General features: G+C 42.8%; 2 protein-coding genes across 10 annotated transcripts in view; one reads left to right on the top strand and one right to left on the bottom strand.

Annotated features, from left to right (window-relative positions):
* CENPP (centromere protein P) overlaps positions 1-19,729 on the top strand; it is a 252,595-nt gene that overhangs the window by 151,152 nt on the left and 81,714 nt on the right. The window lies entirely within an intron of this gene.
* Positions 2,194-19,729, bottom strand: part of ECM2 (extracellular matrix protein 2) — an 89,437-nt gene continuing 71,901 nt past the window's right edge. For all 6 annotated transcript variants that reach the window (XM_089336218.1, XM_089336222.1, XM_070050223.2 and 3 more), the window contains 6 exons: positions 17,741-17,856; positions 15,789-15,924; positions 10,629-10,786; positions 7,598-7,737; positions 6,047-6,373; positions 2,194-3,087 (listed from right to left, as the gene is read on the bottom strand). In XM_089336218.1, the coding sequence (XP_089192344.1) occupies positions 2,919-3,087; positions 6,047-6,373; positions 7,598-7,737; positions 10,629-10,786; positions 15,789-15,924; positions 17,741-17,856 (1,046 nt within the window). In that variant the 3' untranslated portion in view covers positions 2,194-2,918. The remainder of the gene's footprint in view (positions 3,088-6,046; positions 6,374-7,597; positions 7,738-10,628; positions 10,787-15,788; positions 15,925-17,740; positions 17,857-19,729) is intronic.

Raw genomic sequence — 19,729 nt, 5'->3', positions numbered from 1 at the left:
ACATGCATGGCAAGGGTCCAGGGACTTGGGCCATCCTCCTCTCCTTTCCCAGGCACATTAACAGGGAGCTGAATCGGAAATGGAGCAGCTGGAATTTGCACCAGCACCCATATGGGATGCCGCCACTGCCGGTGGCAGCTTAGCCCACTATGCAGAACTGCCCCCAAGCTAACTATCTCTTAGTAGATAGATAATCAATACAGATCCATCCCAGAGCATGTAACAGACACCTGAGGAGCTGGACTCCTAGGTGTGGCTCATCCTGTGTTTGGAAGGTACTGAGAGATCCAAGGCTCCATGGCAAATATCTTTGGTCCTCTCTTGAAGTGGAGGTTCAGTGCCTGTTAAGGTGTGGTTTGGCTGCTGTTATCTTTATCTGTCCCTGCACATGGTTTCTGCTTCCAACTCCATTCCCTCCCATCTTTACTGCCCCCCTTCCCCATGACATCACCCCAGACTCACCTGTTCACTCACAGGTGTACCCTTTCTCACTGCATGTGAGATCCTTTCTCCTCTGTGCTCCTTACCTGGCCGACAACTGTCCCCTGAGCTGCTTTTGTAGTGTGGATTCCCACTCTATCGCTTTCTTTCTTCTTTTTTTTTTTTTTTTTTTTTTTTGACAGGCAGAGTGGACAATGAAAGAGAGAGAGACAGAGAGAAAGGTCTTCCTTTACTGTTGGTTCACCCTCCAATGGCTGCTGCGACTGGTGCACGGTGCTGATCCGAAGCCGGGAGCCAGGTGCTTCTCCCGGTCTCCCATGCGGGTGCAGGGCCCAAGCACTTGGGCCATCCTCCACTGCATTCCCGGGCCACAGCAGAGAGCTGGCCTGGAAGAGGGGCAACCGGGACTAGAACCTGGTATGCCGGTGCCGCAAGGCAGAGGATTAGCCTATTGAGCCGCGGCGCCGGCCTCCACAAGGGTTCTTGTTTAATGGATGTGTAACATTATCTTCTTGTTTTTACCTGTTTCTTAAATTCAGCCTGGCCTGTTTACATTAGTAAGGTTCCTACATTCCTAAACTGATTATGAATCTCAACTTTTCATTTCCGTAAAGTTCTGTTTCTTTCTATTTTTTTAAATTTATTTATTTGTTTATGTGAGAGGCAGAGTTACAAAGAGAGAGGCCTTCCATTGCTTGTTTACTCCCCAGAAGGCTGCAATGACTAGAGCTTGGCTGATCCAAAGCCAGGAGCCCAGAGCTTCTTCCAGGTCTCCTACATAGGTGCAGAGGCCCAAGAATAGGGGCCATCTTCCACTGCATTCCCAATCCATTAGCAAGGAGCTGGATCGGATATGTAGAAGCTGGTACTCGAACCTGCGCCCATATGGGATGTCGGCACTGCAGGTCGAAGCTTAACCTATGCCACGGCACCAGCCCATATAAAGTTCTATTTCTAGTCATAACCATTCAATTCTGTATCTATTACTTGTCCTTGAATCTCACATTCATCTTCATATTATCCTCTTTTTTAAGATTTATTTATTTTATTTGAAAGGCAGAGTTACAGAGAGACAGAGGCAGAGAGAGAGGTCTTCCATCTGCTGGTTCACTCCCCAAATGACTGCAACTGCTGGAGCCAGGCCGATCTGAAGCCAGTATTCAGAAGCTTCTTCCAGGTCTCCCACACGGGTGCAGGGGCCCAAGGACTTGGGTCATCTTATTCAGCTTTCCCAGACTATAGCAGAGAGCTGTATCAGAAGTGGAACACCGGAACTTGAACTGGCACCTGTTTGAGATGCCGGCACTACAGGTGGTGGTTTTACCCACTATGCCACAGTGCCTGGTCCCATATTATTCTTGTTCATTTTGTAGTCTCAGAATCCTAAGTGTTAAGAAAGGAGCCCAGAAATAACATTAGCTCAAATGGGGTAAGTCACATTTCCGCATCTTTAATTTACCCATGTGATCAGTGGTGGCTGGATATGCTGATTTCGCTCAGCTTTGCACGAAGTATTAGTGATAATGACTACACTCACCATATTTTCCAAAATGATTCATGTTCTTCTCTGAATCCTATAACTGTCCTATAAAATGGGACAAGAGAGTTCTTAGAGTGGTACAGGAACTATCAAAAGATTAAGTAACTTGACCCTGAAAATTGGAGAAATCTGCCCACAGACGAAGATAGGAACTTCATAAGAAGCCAGCATAGTTTTTTGTTATCAATTGAGTTAGCAATACAAAGATATGATCATTATTCAATAAAGATTTTAATGTGTCATTTGGTAGTGCCAATACATAGAAAAAACTAATGCCTTTGTGTTGATTAAAATGAATAAAAAGATGTATTACTGCAAATTAGGGCAGAAGAAATAAATGCTAATTATGACCACTGTATCAGGAATTTCCAAAAATTCATGCACTAGGTTTACATTAACAGGATCACAATATGAATAGTTTAATTTGTATTTTTAACTACTGCTTTCCATAATGTATTTATCTTGAATAAAAAAATGAGAGATCTTAAAATACTGTTTATTTAAAATACATTGACAATTGAGGAAGATCTTTTTTATTTTATTTTTACAAAAATTAAAAAATAATATAGAATATATATATACCTTTCTGCTAGCTTACCTTAATATTAATAGTGTTCATAACCACAGTGCAATGATAAAGCTAGGAAATTAACATTGCAGTAATATTTAACTTCACACAGGAAGTTTCGGCAATCACAGAGGATGTATTTATTCATTCCAGATTCTCCTGGTTAATATCAGATGGCTGAATGGGGAAACTGAGCATTTTTACCTCCACTAAAATGCCTAGATGTAAATTTTTGGTTGTTTGTTATTGGGTTGGCAAATTAATTTGACCAGCAATGTGATACTTGAGGTTATGTCTCTCATTAATGACAAATGATACTACTGCAGATATATGAGTAAAGTTTATAAATGGTGATGGGAAAACTTGAAATTATTTTACTTTTTGTGGTTTAAGAACAATACTTGAATATGATCTTATGCATGAAAATGCATAGGATGGTATTTCTCTAGTTTTGATATAATTGTTTTCAAGGTGAAGATGTTCCAGCATTGAGTCACCATCTTCCTCAGCAATGCAAACTTGTTCCGGAAGAATATTCCTAAGGAAAGATAGACATGAAAAGTCACAAATGGTCCATGTAATGCTGAGCCTTCATAATATAAGAGTTAGGTTTTACATTTGTTAATAGATCCTTATATCCTACACCCGAATAAATTTCAGCTATGTCTAGGGTCTAAATGTGAAAAGTGAAGCTGTAGGGGCCAGTGTCGGGGCATAGTGAGTTAAGCCAGTGCCTGCAATGCTGGTATCCCATATGGGTGCCAGTTTGAGTTCTAGCTGCTCCTCTTCCAATCTAGCTCCCTGCTCATATGCCTGGGAAAGCAGTGGAAGACAGCCCAAGTCCTTGGGCCTCTGCACCCATGTGGGAGACCTGGAACAAGCTCCTGACTCCTGGCTTCATTTGGAGCATGAACCAGTGGATAGATTTCTCTCTGTGTCAATTCCCCTCTCTGTGTAACTCTGCCTTTTAAATAAATAAGTAAATCTTTGTTTTGAAAAATGAAGCTGTAAATGCACTAGAATAGGGAATGAAACTATCTTGTAAGTAGGGAGAGTCTTCCTATTTATGACTTGGAAGCCAGACACTCTGCTATGGTTGGATGTGGCTTCTTCAAGGGTTCACATGCTGGAGTCTTGGCCCCCAGTATGGTGACTGAGAGGTAGGGGGCATCTCAAAGAGGCATGGCCTAGTCTGACATAATTAAGTCATTAAAGGCACTGCCCATAGAAGGGATTAACACTAATCTCTGGGAATGAGTTAGTTCCCAAGACAGTGAGATGTTATGAAGAGAACAAGATTAGCCCTTCCTTTTTTTCAAGGAGTTTAACAAGGAGTTAGGTAAATATGCTGTTAAATTTGAGTTGAGAATGTCAGTATGAACTCATACTTTTATTTTTTCAGAATATGTTTTCCTGGCAGTCCGCTGAAAGTCCTTGAAACAACAGCAACACAATTTATTGGTTTTTAAATTTTTTTATTATGTTATTTATTTGAAAGACAGGGGCAGCATTGTGGCGCAGTGGGTTGGGCTGCCACCTGTGATGCCAGCATCCCATAAGGGCGCCAGTGAATCCCAGTTGCTCCATTTCTAATCCAGCTCCCTGCTAGTGTGCCTGGGGAAAAAGCAGAGGATGGTCTACAAACTGAGCCGTGCACCCACACTGGAGACCTGGATGAAGTGCCAGTCTCCTGGCTTCAAACTGGCCCAGCCTCAGCCATTGCAGCCATTTAGGGAGTGAACAAACAGGCTCGCTCGCCCTCCCTCCCTCCCTCCCTCTCTCTGAAACTCTATCTTTCAAATAAATATTAAAAAACAAAAAAGTAGAAAGATCAGGAATCCCCATCCACTTCACAGATGCCTGCAACAGCCAGGGCTGAGCTAGGGTGAAGCCAGGAGCCAGGAACTCAATCTGGGTCTCCCACAAGGAGTGTCGTTGACTCAATTACTTGAGCCATCACTGTTGCTCTCCTGCATTATTAGGAATCTAGAATTAGAAGTAGTGCAGGGACTCAAACCCTGTACTATGATTTGGGAATGCAAACGTCTCAACTAGAGTTGTAATTTCCACACCAACCACCTGCCCAAGCACCACAAACAAAGGAGCATGTCCATTGACCACTTGGGGCTGTGGACACGACTCTCCAAGTAAGGAGCAGGCTCTTTGAACAAAGCTTTATAGGAAGGAAAGCAAAAGATGGACATGGAGTCTCAAAAGCAAGGGCTTTCCTTTTATTTTTTTTTTATTTTTTATTTATTTATTTATTTATTTATTTATTTATTTTTTGCATTGCAGCTGGTGGCTTGACCCACTGTGCCACAAAATCAGCCCCTAGTTTGAGGCTTTACAGATGGGGAAGAGCAAGATGCACAGCCCTTAGGGACAGAGCCACCTCCAGTGGTGACACACCAACAAATGCAGTGTCCCGGGTCATCCCAGACACTTCTGCCATTGGGCAGTGGTGGTGATGAGGCACCAGGAAACTGGGCATCCCTTGGGACCAGTGTTGTGGCTGTCCCTGAGATTCTGGCATCCCATATGAGTGCCAGTACAATTCCTGGCTGCTCCAGTTCCAGTGCACCTGGGAAAGCAGCAGACCCAAGTGCTTGGGCCCCTACCACCCACGTGGGAAACCTAGGTGGAGTTCCAGGCTCCTGACTTTGGCCTGGTCTAGCCTGGACCATTGCAGACATTTGTAGGGTGAACTAGGAGATGAAAGATATTCTCCCTCCCTCCCATCCAAGTCTTCCACATAGTTGCAGGGACCTAAGCATTTGGGCCAATCTCTGCTGATTTCCCAGGCTCATTAGCAGGGAGCTGGATTAGAAGTGGAGCAGCTGAACTTGAACCAGTACCCATATCATATTCTGGCACTGCAGGCAGTGGCTTAACTTGCTGTGCCACAGCACCAGCCCCCACCAAAATAAATTTTTTTAAAAGCAAACTAAGCATCCCAGATCATCTCAAGATACTCCTGCTGTTAAGCAGGGACAAAGATTCAGCAGATCACTGAACACACAGAACTATGTGTTCCCAAGTGAGGAGAGTTGAGTCTCACTAAGTTTATTCAGAATTTTGTATTCAGAAAAATCTAGCAAGGAGCAGCATTAATTTTAGCATATATTTTAAGTGTTGTGCACTTCACGTCTGTTTCTTCAAAATTACTTATGAGGTAAAAGTATTAGTATAATATGGTTAGCATTTGTAATCCTTATTTTAACCTGCCTCTAAGGTTGTATGTGTTATGTAATACTCAATTTTAAAATGTTTTTCTAGGAAATTTTGGAAACATTCAAAACTAGGGGAAAAAAAGCCACATTGAATCTTCATTTACCTATTACCCAGTTTCAACAATTATTAACATCTGTGAATATTGCGTGATCCATTCTCTTAGCACTTTTTTTCCTTAAAGCAAATCCTAGAGTTCATGTCATGGTGTTGACTCATGTATTTGTCAATCACAGTTTAAACTGATACTTGAAAAAGCCAGAATTTACCGTATCTTGTTGTTGTTGAGCCTCAGAAAATGTAGTGCTTTCATTTCTTGTATCCCCGGTGGTATGGATTTTAAATCATTGTGATCCAGAAATAACTCTCTTAGGGAATCATATGCCCCATAGAATGAGACTCTGTCAATGCCATCATCAGTAAGTTTGTTAAATGACAAATACAAGTATTCCAGGCCCGGCTCCATGTGACCAAACACATAGCCTGGGATCCGTTCAATCTGATTCCCTATGAGTACCAGGTGAAGTAGAGACTTGGGCAGGTGTCCGGGCACATGGTAGAGTTTGTTGTAAGACAGGTCAATGGATTCCAGGTTCCTGCAGTAGAGAAGTAAGCCAGGTTGGGAATCACAGCTCTCACCTTTAACAAGGCCAGTCTTGTTGGTTCATTTTGTCAACTCCTGACTTGAAGTAATGACTCTAGATACAGAGTTATGTGCCAGCCTAGGTCTGTCTAGCTCCAAGACCATGTTCTTGGCAATGTCCTATACTAACCCAGCTGCATAAGTATGTTAGAGGGGAACATCAGGCTCCAGGAGGGAAAATAACTGAGATACCTAGGGTACTAGGAAGGCCTACAGACATCCCAAAATATCTCTCTTGTGACTGTTGATTCAGAAACAAAACCTACATCAAACCATCTATCACAGAAGTTGCCTCTGGTTCCAGAAGAAGATTTTATTTTTTGCTTATTTTATGTTTTCTCTCCATTTTTTGTTCCACATTGGATTTGGTGGCCTGGCAATTCTGGGACTTGGAGTAAGACTGAGGGATCTTGAAATGTTTGTTAATCAACCATGAGATCTGGGAATGTGGTGAGCTTCTGCCCATCTCTTCACCTGACTGGGGACTCACAAGGGACGGAGTTACCCTCCGGGTGGCCCCTTTACATCTTTGCTCATCTTATGTCTGAACAGCATCATCACAGGCTGCTCAGGTTCATCATTTCTGGTCGCACAGCCCAGATCCAGAATGTCTGCGGAACATGCAGGGCTTGCCTCCAGCACCTCCCCTCCCACTGTCCAGGACGGTGGAGTCTATGAGCCGCCTGCTGTCAGGCCGGACCTTCACTCTTATTTTCTAGGACTTAAAGGAAGGGGTCTTTGGGGAAAAGGAAAGCAGAATGGTATGGAAAGGCAGGCCACAGTTCTGAAGCCAGGTGCATCAACCTGAAGAGGACAGATCGTATCCTCAAAACGTGCAGTGGACTATCTCATTTAAGCCTCCTGCCAACCTGTGAGTTGAGAGCAAACCTCAGGGTCATAGCCAGCCCGGCTATTGCACGTGGTAGGTGTCCCAGTGTCGTGCAGTCATACTGACAATGCACTGGTAACCAGGGTAATCCTAACACCAGTCACCATTAACAGTTTTGGAGCTGTGCTAGGAAACCAAAGTTTGGAGTTGGGGTAAGGACTCATCAGGAAAGAGCCCTTGTCTGCAGGCCCTTCAATGCCTCACCACTTGCTCCACTTCTGATTTTCATACATTGTTTAGCAAAGGGAAGAAGTAGTCTAAGAAAATTAAATTGTAGCATGTACTTACTCTTGACTTATCCAAGCTAAAGGAGCAATTCTGTTTTCTTCTATTTTATTATAACGTAGGACAATAACACTGATCTTTCTGGTATGATTGAAACAAGTTTCACTTATTTCTTCAATTTGGTTATTTTCAAGATATAATTCCTAAAATTCAGAAAAAGCTTATTATTTTTCTTCCAGTGGTGATAGTTGATAAATGCATTCAGTTTCACAGAGGCTGAAAATGTTGTTGTGGGTAGTGCTTGTCATCTGAAGAGTCTTTTGGGGTTTTTTTGAGTGAGCTCATACTTTTAGGTCATCAGATTTTATAACTAATAAAATAAAGAGTATGATCTGTCACAATTATGGAATTAAATAAATTAATGTTCTTAGCTATGATACAGGATACAGCATACCATAATAAAGCCTATTTTATAAAGTCTATTTGTTTAAATTATTTCATTTGGGCTTCAAAACTCTTGATTGTGTGTAGAAACATTATCCCCTCTTGCCAGTGGAGAAACCGGGAAGGGCTACTGTCACCCAGCCTCAGGAGCCAGGGCAGCGTCTCACTATTCCATGCTGTCTGTCATTTTTTAGCCTTGTATTTCTTCTCTTAGACTTGTTTATATTGTAATTTATTTCATTATATTTAATTAGTTCAAAGTAATTAAGGCCTTAATTTAAGCAAAGAAGGATGTTTCCTAGAACTGCTCATGAGTTTTGAATAGGTAGTTACCTTCAAGTTAAATTTAGTTGGCATTTGAGGAAGTTTTTCACTTAAAAAAAAAAAAAGCCTAAATTCTTCTTGTTGTTTTATTGGAGTTTAGAAGTAGAATTGACATAAATCTTCAATTCTTGTTATATAAAGTTTCCCTGTTTTGTCATTTAATTAGCTAATTATTAGAAATAGGTAAAGCAGGGGCTGGCGCTGTGGCGCAGTGGGTTAATGCCCTGGCCTGCAGTGCCGGCATCCCATATGGGCACCGGTTCTAGTCCCAGCTGCTCCTCTTCTGATCCAGCTCTCTGCTGAGGCCTGGGAAAGCAGTAGAAGACAGCCCAAGTGCTTGGACCCCTGCACCCATGTGGGAGACAGGGAAGAAGCTCCTGACTCCTCGCTTTGGATAGGTGCAGCTCCGGCCATTGTGACCATCTGGGGAGTGAACCAGCGGATGGAAGACCTCTCTCTCTCTGCCTCTCCTCTGTCTGTGTAACTCTGACTTTCAAATAAATAAATAAAAATCTTAAAAAAAAAAGAAAAAGAAAAAGATGTAAAAAAAAAAAAAGAAAAGAAATAGGTAAAGCAGTTTTTTAGTTTTTCCTTTTACCTTCATATGTATTTAGGGGGTGAGCTGGATTAGTGATCCCTAAATTTGATCATACATTTGAATCACCTTTTTAAAGTATGAATTCCAATTTGACTGTCCCCAGTAAGCAGCAAGTCTTGGCAGACCTGTCCATATGCTAAAAACCCTGCAGCTATAAAACGAACAGCATGAGGCAGTCTGCAGATGTGTGACTGAGGCAGGTGCACTGCATGGCTTCAGAAGGATTCATGGCATGTGTCATGTGCCTACACACTGGTGTGTCCAGTGCTTTCTCCCTTTGGAGAAAGAGAAACTAGGGTGGGAAGTCCAGGCATGGGCTAGGTACATTGCACTGTATTAACCAAGTTTGTGTATGCATGTTTTACTGTGTGTGTGCATTATCTATGTATAATTTTATATATTATATTTTTAAACATTATAATTTCTGGCTTTGTCATCCAAAGAATTGTACATATCTGGGACAGATACAGGAATCGTCTGTATTTCTTAAGAACCAAGTTGATTCTGATGTGTCTAGCCAAGTGTTGGAAAATTGTAACATTATTTAACTCTTTTTATCTGGAAATAGGAAGAAGGGTGGTGACCCTCTTTTCTGATTTCCTGGGGCCACAGTCACGGAAGGCAAAGCTCCATCCTGATTTCTGGACGCATTCCCCTATGATTGCTGAACATGATTGGAGTTCAGGCGAGGAGCCTGGGCCCTGTCCCAGAGTTTCCAGGGAACATAGACACTGATCTCATGTCCATGAGGCAGGAATGAGGAGTAGAGAGCCTTAGCGGCCAAAGACCACCTCTGCAAACCTGCAGCAGGGAGACCACTCTCCAGAGCTGGTAGAGCAGGACAGACCTGGAATCTGGAGCTGGTTAGAGCAGTCTTAGTAGGAATTGGCCAGAGTGACCCGCGGGGGCCCTCTTCCTGGTCTGCACTTGGGCATCTGTGCAGTTACTGGTCAGTGTCTATGCTTTGCCCTGGGATGTGTGAAGAGGGTGGATGATTTTTTTTCACAGAATTTGTACTTGCTCTGTGATGAACTTCACTGTTCTGGTCTTCCAAGTCAGGTTATCTTTCAGAAGTTATGGTTTCTATTTAAATTCTCAATTCTCTTCCCCATTGCCCCCAAGAGCTGGTAGAAGTACCATTTTTCACTTTTCCAGGGTCTCTACTAGTAATTATACTTTAGATTCATAATTTTGTATTATTTAAAAAAATAATGCTTGGACTGTAGTAAATTCTGTATGTAGAACAAGAACTGGCCGGCGCCGAGGCTCACTAGGCTAATCCTCCACCTTGCGGCGCCGGTACACTGGGTTCTAGTCCCGGTGCCAGATTCTGTCCCAGTTGCCCCTCTTCCAGGCCAGCTCTCTGCTGTGGCCAGGGAGTGCAGTGGAGGATGGCCCAAGTGCTTGGGCCCTGCACCCCGTGGGAGACCAGGAGAAGCACCTGGCTCCTGCCATCGGATCAGCGTGGTGCGCCGGCCGCAGTGTGCTGGCCGCGGTGGCCACTGGAGGGTGAACCAACGGCAAAAGGAAGACCTTTCTCTCTGTCTCTCTCACTATCCACTCTGCCAGTCAAAAAAAAAAAAAAAAAAAAAAAAAAAAAAAAAAAAAAAACCAAGAACTCCATTGAATTTCATCATAATAGTCTTATAAGATGTTTTATTTGTTCTGTTGTAGTTTGCTGTATTTAATATTTACTACATTAAAACATCAGAAGAAAGATACTGGTACCTCAATAGAAGCTGGAAGACCCTGGGGTATAATTCTAAATTTATTTTTTCCCAGACGCAGGTAGGATAGGCTCTTCAAAGGTTTAAAAGCCAAAGGATTGACGTTTATTTCACTAAGATTGTTTCCTTCCAATTCTAAGGTAACCAGTTGATTTAAGCCTATAAAAAATAAAATAATCAGATTATTTGGAAAATTGGAAAATCATGCAATTTCTCTAGCCTATCAAAATGTCATGTGAATTATTCAGTCTGTTTGGAAACTGCAAGTATAGTTTCTTTGTTTCCATTTTGGATCTTTTTCCCAAATATATGCATATCCCAAGCCCAGATGCTCAATTCAGCCAGGCCTAAATGCACAGTTGGTGGAGAAGCCCTTTCAGAATGGCTATTATCCATGAGAGAGAGAGAGTAATAAATGCAAGGGGAACACTTACACACTGTCAGTGGGAATGTAAATTAATGCAGCTACTGTGGAAAACAGTATGGATATTTCTAGAAAGGCATGAAGGGAGGGAGGGAGGAAAGAAAGAAGAAAAGATATAAAAAGTCCACTACTGGGTATACCCTAAAGACATGAAATTTTATCAAAGAGATACTTGTTCAACCATATTTATATCAGTATGGTTCATAATAACCAAAATGTGGAACCAACCAAGGTATCCATCAGATGAATGCATAAAGAAAATATGGCATAAATACACACAATGGGATACTTTTCAGCTATAAGAAAGATTGAAATCCTATCATTTGCAGCAAAATGGATTGAAGTAGAGGATATCATGTTGAGTGAAATGAACCGACACAGAAAGACAAATGCTACATATTCCCCCTTATATGTGGGAGCTAAAATTTTTAAATCCTCATTATGAATGCAGAATGTTGATTCCTAGAGGTAGGAAAGATAAAGGGAGTTTGGATTACAAACATAGGAGAAGCTGAGTGTGGTTCATTAACTGGCAGTACTGTGAGATGTCAGTATGGGAGATGGAGTTGGAAAGTATATGAGAACTCTTATTACTACCTCACAATTTTGTTTTATAAATTGAAAACTATTCCAAAATAAAATGCTAAAATTTCATTTAAAAAAAGTAATCAGGGGCCAGCATTGTAGTGCAGCCAATAAAACCAGAATTGTGTCCCTGCTGCTCCACTTCCAGTTCAACTCCCTGCTAATGTACCTTGGAAGGCAGCGGAAGACGGCCCACATGCTTGGGCTCCTGACACCCATGTGGGAGACCTGGATGAATCTCCTGGCTCCTGGCTTCAGCCTGGCCCAGGCACGGCCATTATGGCCATCTGGGGAATGAACCAGTAGATGGAAGATCTCTCTGCCTCTCCCTTCCTCTCTCTGTCGCTCTGACTTTCAAATAAATAATTTTTAAGTAATTATTGAAATGCCTTGTGGTAAAAATGTTTAGGGAATAGAAGTAAGAGAAAGGAAAAGGATGGGGAGGAGCTCAGGGAAGTCTCCACGGAGGCAGTGCTGGCCAAGCAGGGATTTACGATTCAGATGGGCATGAAGCAGAGAATCATGGACGGTCACTGTAACATTTGCAAAGACCTGTGGGGATCAGGTGGCAGGAAGACAGGTGGGGACTTTGGTGCAGTGGAGCCTCCTTTTCCAGGACACTCTCGCTGGAAGACTCTCAGTCTCCGAGCAGGGGAGTTAGAAATAAAGACGAGCTGTGAGTTCCCTTCCTGGTTATTCAGTCATTGGCACAGAGTGCAGCCAGATGAAAGTTTGGAAAGAAAAAGGATCACAAATTCTCCATGTATTCAGACTTCTGAGCTACCAAGGAAGGCCTTTTTAAAAACAATTTTTTTCTATGCTGTTTAAACTGGCCTCGGGAGTAGTATCATCCAGGTCACCTGGAAGCTTCCCCCTGGAGCACCAGCCACCCAGAAGTGACGACACACAGAGGCATGTGAGGCAGAGGTTCAGGGCACGGCTAACATTCCCGGAATAGCAGGTGTTTTCCTTCTGAGCCCATCACAGGCTTTCCACCAGCGCCATGGGCAACCAGTCCTGCTTTTCCAACAGCCAAGGTGGCTGTATCAGGAGTAGAAATACTCACACGATCAGGGTGATTAAAACAAGGGAAAGCAGTGTAGTTTGTGGCACTTAAGTGCTGGGCTCTTAAGGGTAGAAAAATTTGGATAGAGGTGGGAGGGGCTCCTAGGCTAAATAGCCTGTGAATACAAGTAGGTATAATGCGGTTGGTTGTAGGGAGGAGTGCCCTAGGTTCTCTAGCATCAAGCAGAGGGTACATGACAAAAGCCACGTTGCACAAAGGTCATCTGTTGATAATTTTAGAATCAGTTGAAGGTCTGAATGACAGGAAATGAATGGGGGTGGGGTGGGAGGGCAGTCAGTAAGGTGCGTTAAGAGTGATATTTCCTCGTATTCTATTATTTCCCAAACTAAAGGTGCTGAGTTTCTAGCGTATCACTCTAGTACATAGGTGAGGTTCTGAAAAGTAATAAAAGTTTTCCATTGGAAAGTAGAAAATAGAAGTGAACTGATGATCATCCCATAGCCTCTCAAGAGAGAGACATGGTACAAGTTGCTGATACTGTATCTTTGCTTGCAGTTATTCTTGTGTGTGTGTTGGAAATACATTGTGTCAGAGCAAGTTTCTGGTAGGTTAAACAGGTCATGTTGAAACCAGTGCTCAGGAAAGCAGAAAATAGGTCCAGAGAGTCCCTCACTGTGAGTGGTGCCAAGACAGGCTAGGGACATGGCGGCAGCCAGTTTCCCCTCCATCCCTTACTCTCCCTTTCATTCATTTCCTCTCCACAGCAGGTCTTTCCCTGCTCAGTGCGTGCACACATCTCAGATGGACTACGCACATGCTCCCGGGGGTAGACCACCTCCTCCACTGCTGCCTCTCAAGACATCTGATACACTCTTGCCTGAGCTCCCAGGGCCTCCAGCATCAGCTTGTTGCCTTCCACTTTTCATATGCTCTCTCCCTGGTGCCCTCCTCCTGCTTCCCTGGAACTGCCAGCTGAAGGGCTGTGAAGGAGGAGCTGTCAGAAAGATGACAGGAGAGCAGCCACTGCTGGTGGTCAGACTTGGCCTGTGAGCCATGCTGGGCTCATTGCAACCTGCCTGACCATTTACAGCCACAGGACCCCTGAGTTTGAGGCACCAGCTGCTGCCCCAGTCAAGAATCCTGTATCCAGGGGCCAGCACCACAACAAGACTAAGAACCCATCATTCCTGGAAGTACAGGAGGGCTTTCTGGGCAACAGGACACCTAAGAGCCTTCTCTCTAGCCACCTGCATGGGCACAAGATAATCTTGGTGCTCAAACTGTGGAGACAGGAGGCAGGCAGCCAATTTACCCTGGCCCACACTCAGAACTCTGGGAATATAGAAGTCTTTCTGCATGGTAGAGAATATGCTGAGTTCCAGGGCTGTTCAACATACCTTCCATATAAAGAACTTACATTTTATGAAATACCATTTTGATAACACCGCTATAAATGTGAACTCATACATAGTCATACACAGCCTACTAATACATGTGTTCAAAAGTAAGTGTTCCCTTTGGCTTCTGTTTAACACAGCAGTTAGAAACTGAATTTTCTAATGTCTTTTCCGTATGGCAATACCCATCAGAACATGTGTTTATTAGTGTTTTTCATGTCTACCCTGAAATCCATCTGGAAATTGAGTATTTCCAAAACTGTGGAATGAATCCTCAGACTTGGCAGTTGTCATTATTATTGTTGTTTTCCCACTACCAAGTGTTCCTGTGAAGGACTGGGAGAGCTAAAGAAAGTAATTGAACTATTTTACTGCAGTAAAAGCTTGGTTTATCAACATTTACATAATAAACATATTTCATATCAAGTAAACGGAAGGTGTTGATCACTGTACCACAAGAGCCCTGCTAGATTGTTGGGAAGATAACAAGCAAAATTAGGCAGTGTTTGTCTTAAGGAAGCACACGTTTTAGTCAAAGGTGTTAGCCAGAACCCTTGAAGTGAGATGTGATTCAGCCTCTGCTATAGAGTTGCAGTATGCTGACTTCAGTGCCTTAGCACAGGCTAGAAACTAGTGTAAGAGGAGCTGGTTCCAGGAGATTCAAATGTACCCTCACTGGAGTTTGACCAACAGACACCAAGCCTCAACAGTGGAGTGCTTCACTCCACTCGTCATGAGGTGTGGAAGAAGGACCTCAGTGATGCACAGGTACCAGGAGTGCCAGCCCAAGCCCTCTCAGGACCAGAACTGCCAGAGGTGAAGTTCAGTATGCTCACCATAGCCTAGACTAGCACACCTCAGATACAGTGCCTGTTTATTCCTCTTTTGTATACAATTCTTACGTACTTTGTTTTAGGTTTCCACACTAGGCAGATTGAAATAGCGAAATGTGTGGAGGTAACAATAATTGTGGGTGGGGTATGTTGATCACCTGAGTGGTAAAGATCCAGTCACTCAACCACCAAAAACCACCAAAAACGTCAGTACTTAACACCAAGACTCATGGTGGTGCAGGGAATGTTGAATGTCACTCTTCATTATTAGCAATTGTAGTAGAGTTATTATGTTGTGAATGATGAGAATCTGCAGTTGTTCAATGTTTTATTTAAGATTTTTTTTTTCTTAAGGAAAAGGGCAGTTTAAAATATGGTAGCTCCCTCTCCCCACCTATGGGTGATATATTCCAAAACCTTCCAGTGGAAGCCTGAAATTGCAGATGGTACCAAACTCTGTAGACTGTTGTTTTCTATGCATACATACCTATGATACAGTTTAATTTATAAATCAAAATAAGAAATTAGCAATAACAATAATAGAACAATTATAACAATGTAATAAAATTTTGTGAACATAGTTCTTCACTTGAAAGAGGGAAGACAAAAACACTAATTTTGTGAATATAGTAAAGACAAAAATACTAATAATGACTGAATACAAGTAACTGAAACTTTGGAAAGTGAAACTATGGAAAAGGGGAGACTACTGTACATTTTAAGTTTTACAGGTCAGTAGTTAAAATAACTTCTATCAACTCAAGTGGTAAAGTGACCTAAAATATTTAGTATTTATTCATTTAGTATTTATTCATTTACAATACTGTAAATAGAATTTCCACACTATAGAAAAAAGGTTATGAGGAAGCATATCATTTTAAAAATTGTTAAATACCTGATAAACTCTCTTCATCAATACCCTGGAGATTGTTCTCATTGATTTTAAGTTCTTCTAATGTAGATGGTAATTCTGAAGGAATCTCTATCAAATTATTTCCATCCATGTTCAGACGCATTAACTTCTTCAGGAACTTTAAAAAAAAAAAAAAAAGCAAGTGTCAGAATTACCTTTTTATCAGGTCACAGCTGTAAGTTACATGTCCCACATAGTGGTGGTCAGAATGAAACAGTGGCCAAAAATTTCACACAACTGCAGTTCCCTCAGCTTAGACAGTAACATCCAGGCTATGGCAATCCTTATTTCTTTCATCAGGGAGATACTGATCTTGGCGATTTAAATTGATTCTCAGGCATTTCCAGCAAGCCTCATTTCACAGACTTTGCATCCATTTTACCCAGGTTGATCCTACTTCCTTAGAGAGGAAGCTGGGAGCTGAATATTTAACAGAACAGCTAAAACAGCCACATCCACATCGGAGTGCGTAGGTTTGAGTTCCAGTTCTATTCCTGATTTCAATTCCTGCTACTGTGCACCCTGGGAAAAAGCAGTGCTGGCTGAAGCGGTTAGGTCTCTGCCACCTACGTGGGAGACATATATTGAGTTCCTAGCTCCTGACTATGGCCTGACCCAGCCCCAGCTACTGGGGGCATATGGAGAGTGAACCAGCAAATGGGAGATCTGTCTGTCTCTCTACCTCTACCTCTCTGTGTGTCTGTCTCTGTGCCCTTTAAATAAATAAATAAATAATTTAGAGAAATAGAGGAAGCTGTTAAAGTAGTAGACAGAAATTCCATTAAATCCTGCAGTTAGATGAGTCTACTGTGGGTGCTAATAAATAAAATCAGCTTAATCCTTTTAACATATGAGTATTTATACACCTCAATCTCCTACCTACACTAGAAAAAGGCTCATAAAATAGCACTTAATTGCTGTGGAAGTTTTTCAAAATGAGTACTACAAGTATTGCAAGCTATTGCTATATGGTACTTAAATAATTGACTGGAAAAGTGTGTTTTCCACGTTTTCCAGGCCTCACCTCCACCACCAAGAGTAGAGACCTGAGTTAGGTTTCATCGAAGCCATGTGAATGAGTTTCTTCAAATTTCAACAGTTTTAAAGCAGAACAGAGAATCCCAAAGCAAGAAAAGGAGATAATCTCCTGCAGCATTTTTTTCTTGATCAATTTCAGCGACTGACTCCCTAAGGCCAGCCATTGTGCTGTCAGAGTGGCTGGTGTGGAGTAGGTACCCGGAGGCTTCTTGTGTGCCAGCTGAGACTCCAGATGAGAACCAGGAACTGAGAACATGGAAGGGACAGAAGTCTGGGTGGGACACAGTATGCTTGCTTCTGGCTTGAACAGCACACACAGATGTGGTTTTGTTTCCACACCCAAGCATCTCCTCTCTTCCATCTTTGATTCCTTGATCCTCTTTTCTTATTTAAACAAAAAATCTCGTCAGCTTTGAATCCCTCAGAGGTTTGCCCGTGAGTGTGTCCAGAAGCCCCACATGCCAGTGTTCTCCAGCAAGTTTTGTGCATTGCACAAAAATAAGGTAACAGCAGCAGGGTCTTGCTGGCCTTAACATGTTAGTAGAGGTTCCAAATAAAGCTCTGCTTTACTTCCAGAAAATATTTCATATCTAGGAGACCAGATTTCAACTCGTTTTCAGCTGCCTAAGAAGAAACTACTCCAAAAATTCAAAACATCTGCCTTGTCACTGATGCTACTATCGATGCCCTTAGGCTGAAGCTAAAATGATGTAAAAACAACCAAGAATATTTAAGAGAAAACTTAAGAACCGTTTAAGGACATAAAAGAGGAGACTTTGTTGCCTTAGAAGAAAACGTCCCCTCAGGAACACTGTGCTTTTCCTTTCTACCCTTCTTTCACCAGGACTAGTGCAAGCCATCCACTCGGTGTGGTGCATGAATCGGGCTGTGCTTACCTTGAATGCTTTCAGACCCACACCTGAGGAGGTGATATTATTTTTGCTGAGATCAAGCCTTTCCAAGTTGGGTAATCCATTAAATGCTTCATCCGGGATGGAGGTGATGGAGTTGCCTAGGACATGCATAGTGTGTGTTAGGTGTGTGTACAGAAAGATACATTTGAACGTGTGGAGGGGCTGTGTGCATAAGTGCATGTGTGTGTGCATAGGGCAGATGTGTGCATGGATATCAAGAGAGCTTTATCTGAGGAGAGGGCAGGTCTTTTATAACAAGATGGATTATCTGTTCTATATACAAATTCATGTTCCAGAAATTAGGACAGTTTAAAATTTTTCTAAGGATTCATCACATACCAGTTCATCATGTTGTAGATGAAACTGCTTAAAAGGCCCAAACGGAGTCTGTTGGTCAGTGCTGTTGGCTTCGTGCGTTTATAATGAGGGTATGTTTCTGGAAAGTTATGCAGGAATGAATTTTTACTCAGTGTTTTTCCACTGTTGCTTCCCCAGACTGGGAAAATGATGAAATCTGAATCACACATGTCCTCTGAACACTGTCCTCCGTGGTATAAGCAGTTTGGGGAAACCACTTCTCAGACCCCCCAGATCTAACGTTACATCTCTAGGACTTCAATCTACAAAGGTCCCTACATGCTTTAATTTTATGGCTTTTTGTTTTGATGTTTAGTTATGTACAGTAGTTGAAGACTTTAAACCCAGAAAATGAGCTTACTAGAAGTCACAGATGGTATACAAGCCACATGGTGACTTGCAAAACCAAAACAGTGCAGCTCAGCATGGGTCATCTATCTTCTGAGGGCACAGTGTGCCTGGGCTGCAGTCTGCTCGAGAAGTGCCCTTGCTGGGCCTGGGAGCAATCCTTAGGCAGTCTTGTGAAAGTGAGAGGAAGTCCAGTGTCGGGGCAGACATGAATGATCTTGCACGTTTGACACTGGCCGTGTCCTTGTTGCAGATGGCTCTCCCTTCACATGCATCTGACTCCCTCGGATGCCCTCATCCTGTCTCTTCAGGGCCACCCTGGTGTGTTTCTGCCATTTAGCCCCTCACATAGGGTCCTACTGCTCCATCACTCAGAACCCTCCCATAGGTGCTATGGAGATGAGGACAGAAGATCTGGACCACCGTATTCTCAAAAGAACGATGAAAATGAGGAGAAAACAGCTGTCAGTGCCAAGCACTGGCAGGACACACAGCTGTGGGAATACTCTGGCATGCTGATGGGAATGGCAAAGCCACCTTAGAACTGTCAGGCTGTTTCCTAGAAAGGTGATCCCGCATTTACAGTGTCGTTCAGCTGCCCCACTCCTGGGCGTTACCCTAGAGAAACAAGAGCTGTGGTACACACAAACATCTGGATGTGGATTTGGTAAGCAACTTTGTAGATTATCATCTCAAACTGGAAACCACCCAAGTGTTCCTCAGCTGGTGACTGTGGTCCCTCCATACACTGGAATGTGACTCGGTGCTCATCCAGAGAGAGGAAGGAACTTCATGTGCACGGAACCAAGTGGATGACCTAGAGAACTCTGGGAGCCCAGCTGAAAGGCTGTGTACTGTCTGGTTCCTTTTACATGATTCCCTTGAGAAAACAGAACTCTAGGACAGGAAACGGGCCAGTGCCTGGTAGAGGGAGGACATGGAGGATTTGCTCTAAAAGGAATGTTGAATCTGGTGCAGTTATATCATGTAGGTATTTATCAAAACTCACTGAACACCAGGTTTGCTGTATATTAATTACACGTCATTAAAGCTAACTTTTAGACAGTCCCTAGGAAATCCTCACCTAACCTGGAGGAGCCTGCTGTCGACCTAACTGCACTTCTTCTGTGAGCTCCTGTTTCCTCTGCAAAGTTTATTTGTACGTGTAAAGATGGTGACCGTAACTATGCAGGGTCAGTTTTTATTATGAAATTAAAATACAGCATCCATAAACCATGGCGGCCATCCCTTCCTTTCAAAGCACAA

Source organism: Oryctolagus cuniculus, chromosome 1 (assembly GCF_051225735.1).
Source record: "Oryctolagus cuniculus isolate XC-2025 breed Fujian yellow rabbit chromosome 1, ASM5122573v1, whole genome shotgun sequence".
Taxonomy (NCBI): domain Eukaryota; kingdom Metazoa; phylum Chordata; class Mammalia; order Lagomorpha; family Leporidae; genus Oryctolagus; species Oryctolagus cuniculus.
This window is presented reverse-complemented; position numbering and strand designations above follow the sequence as displayed.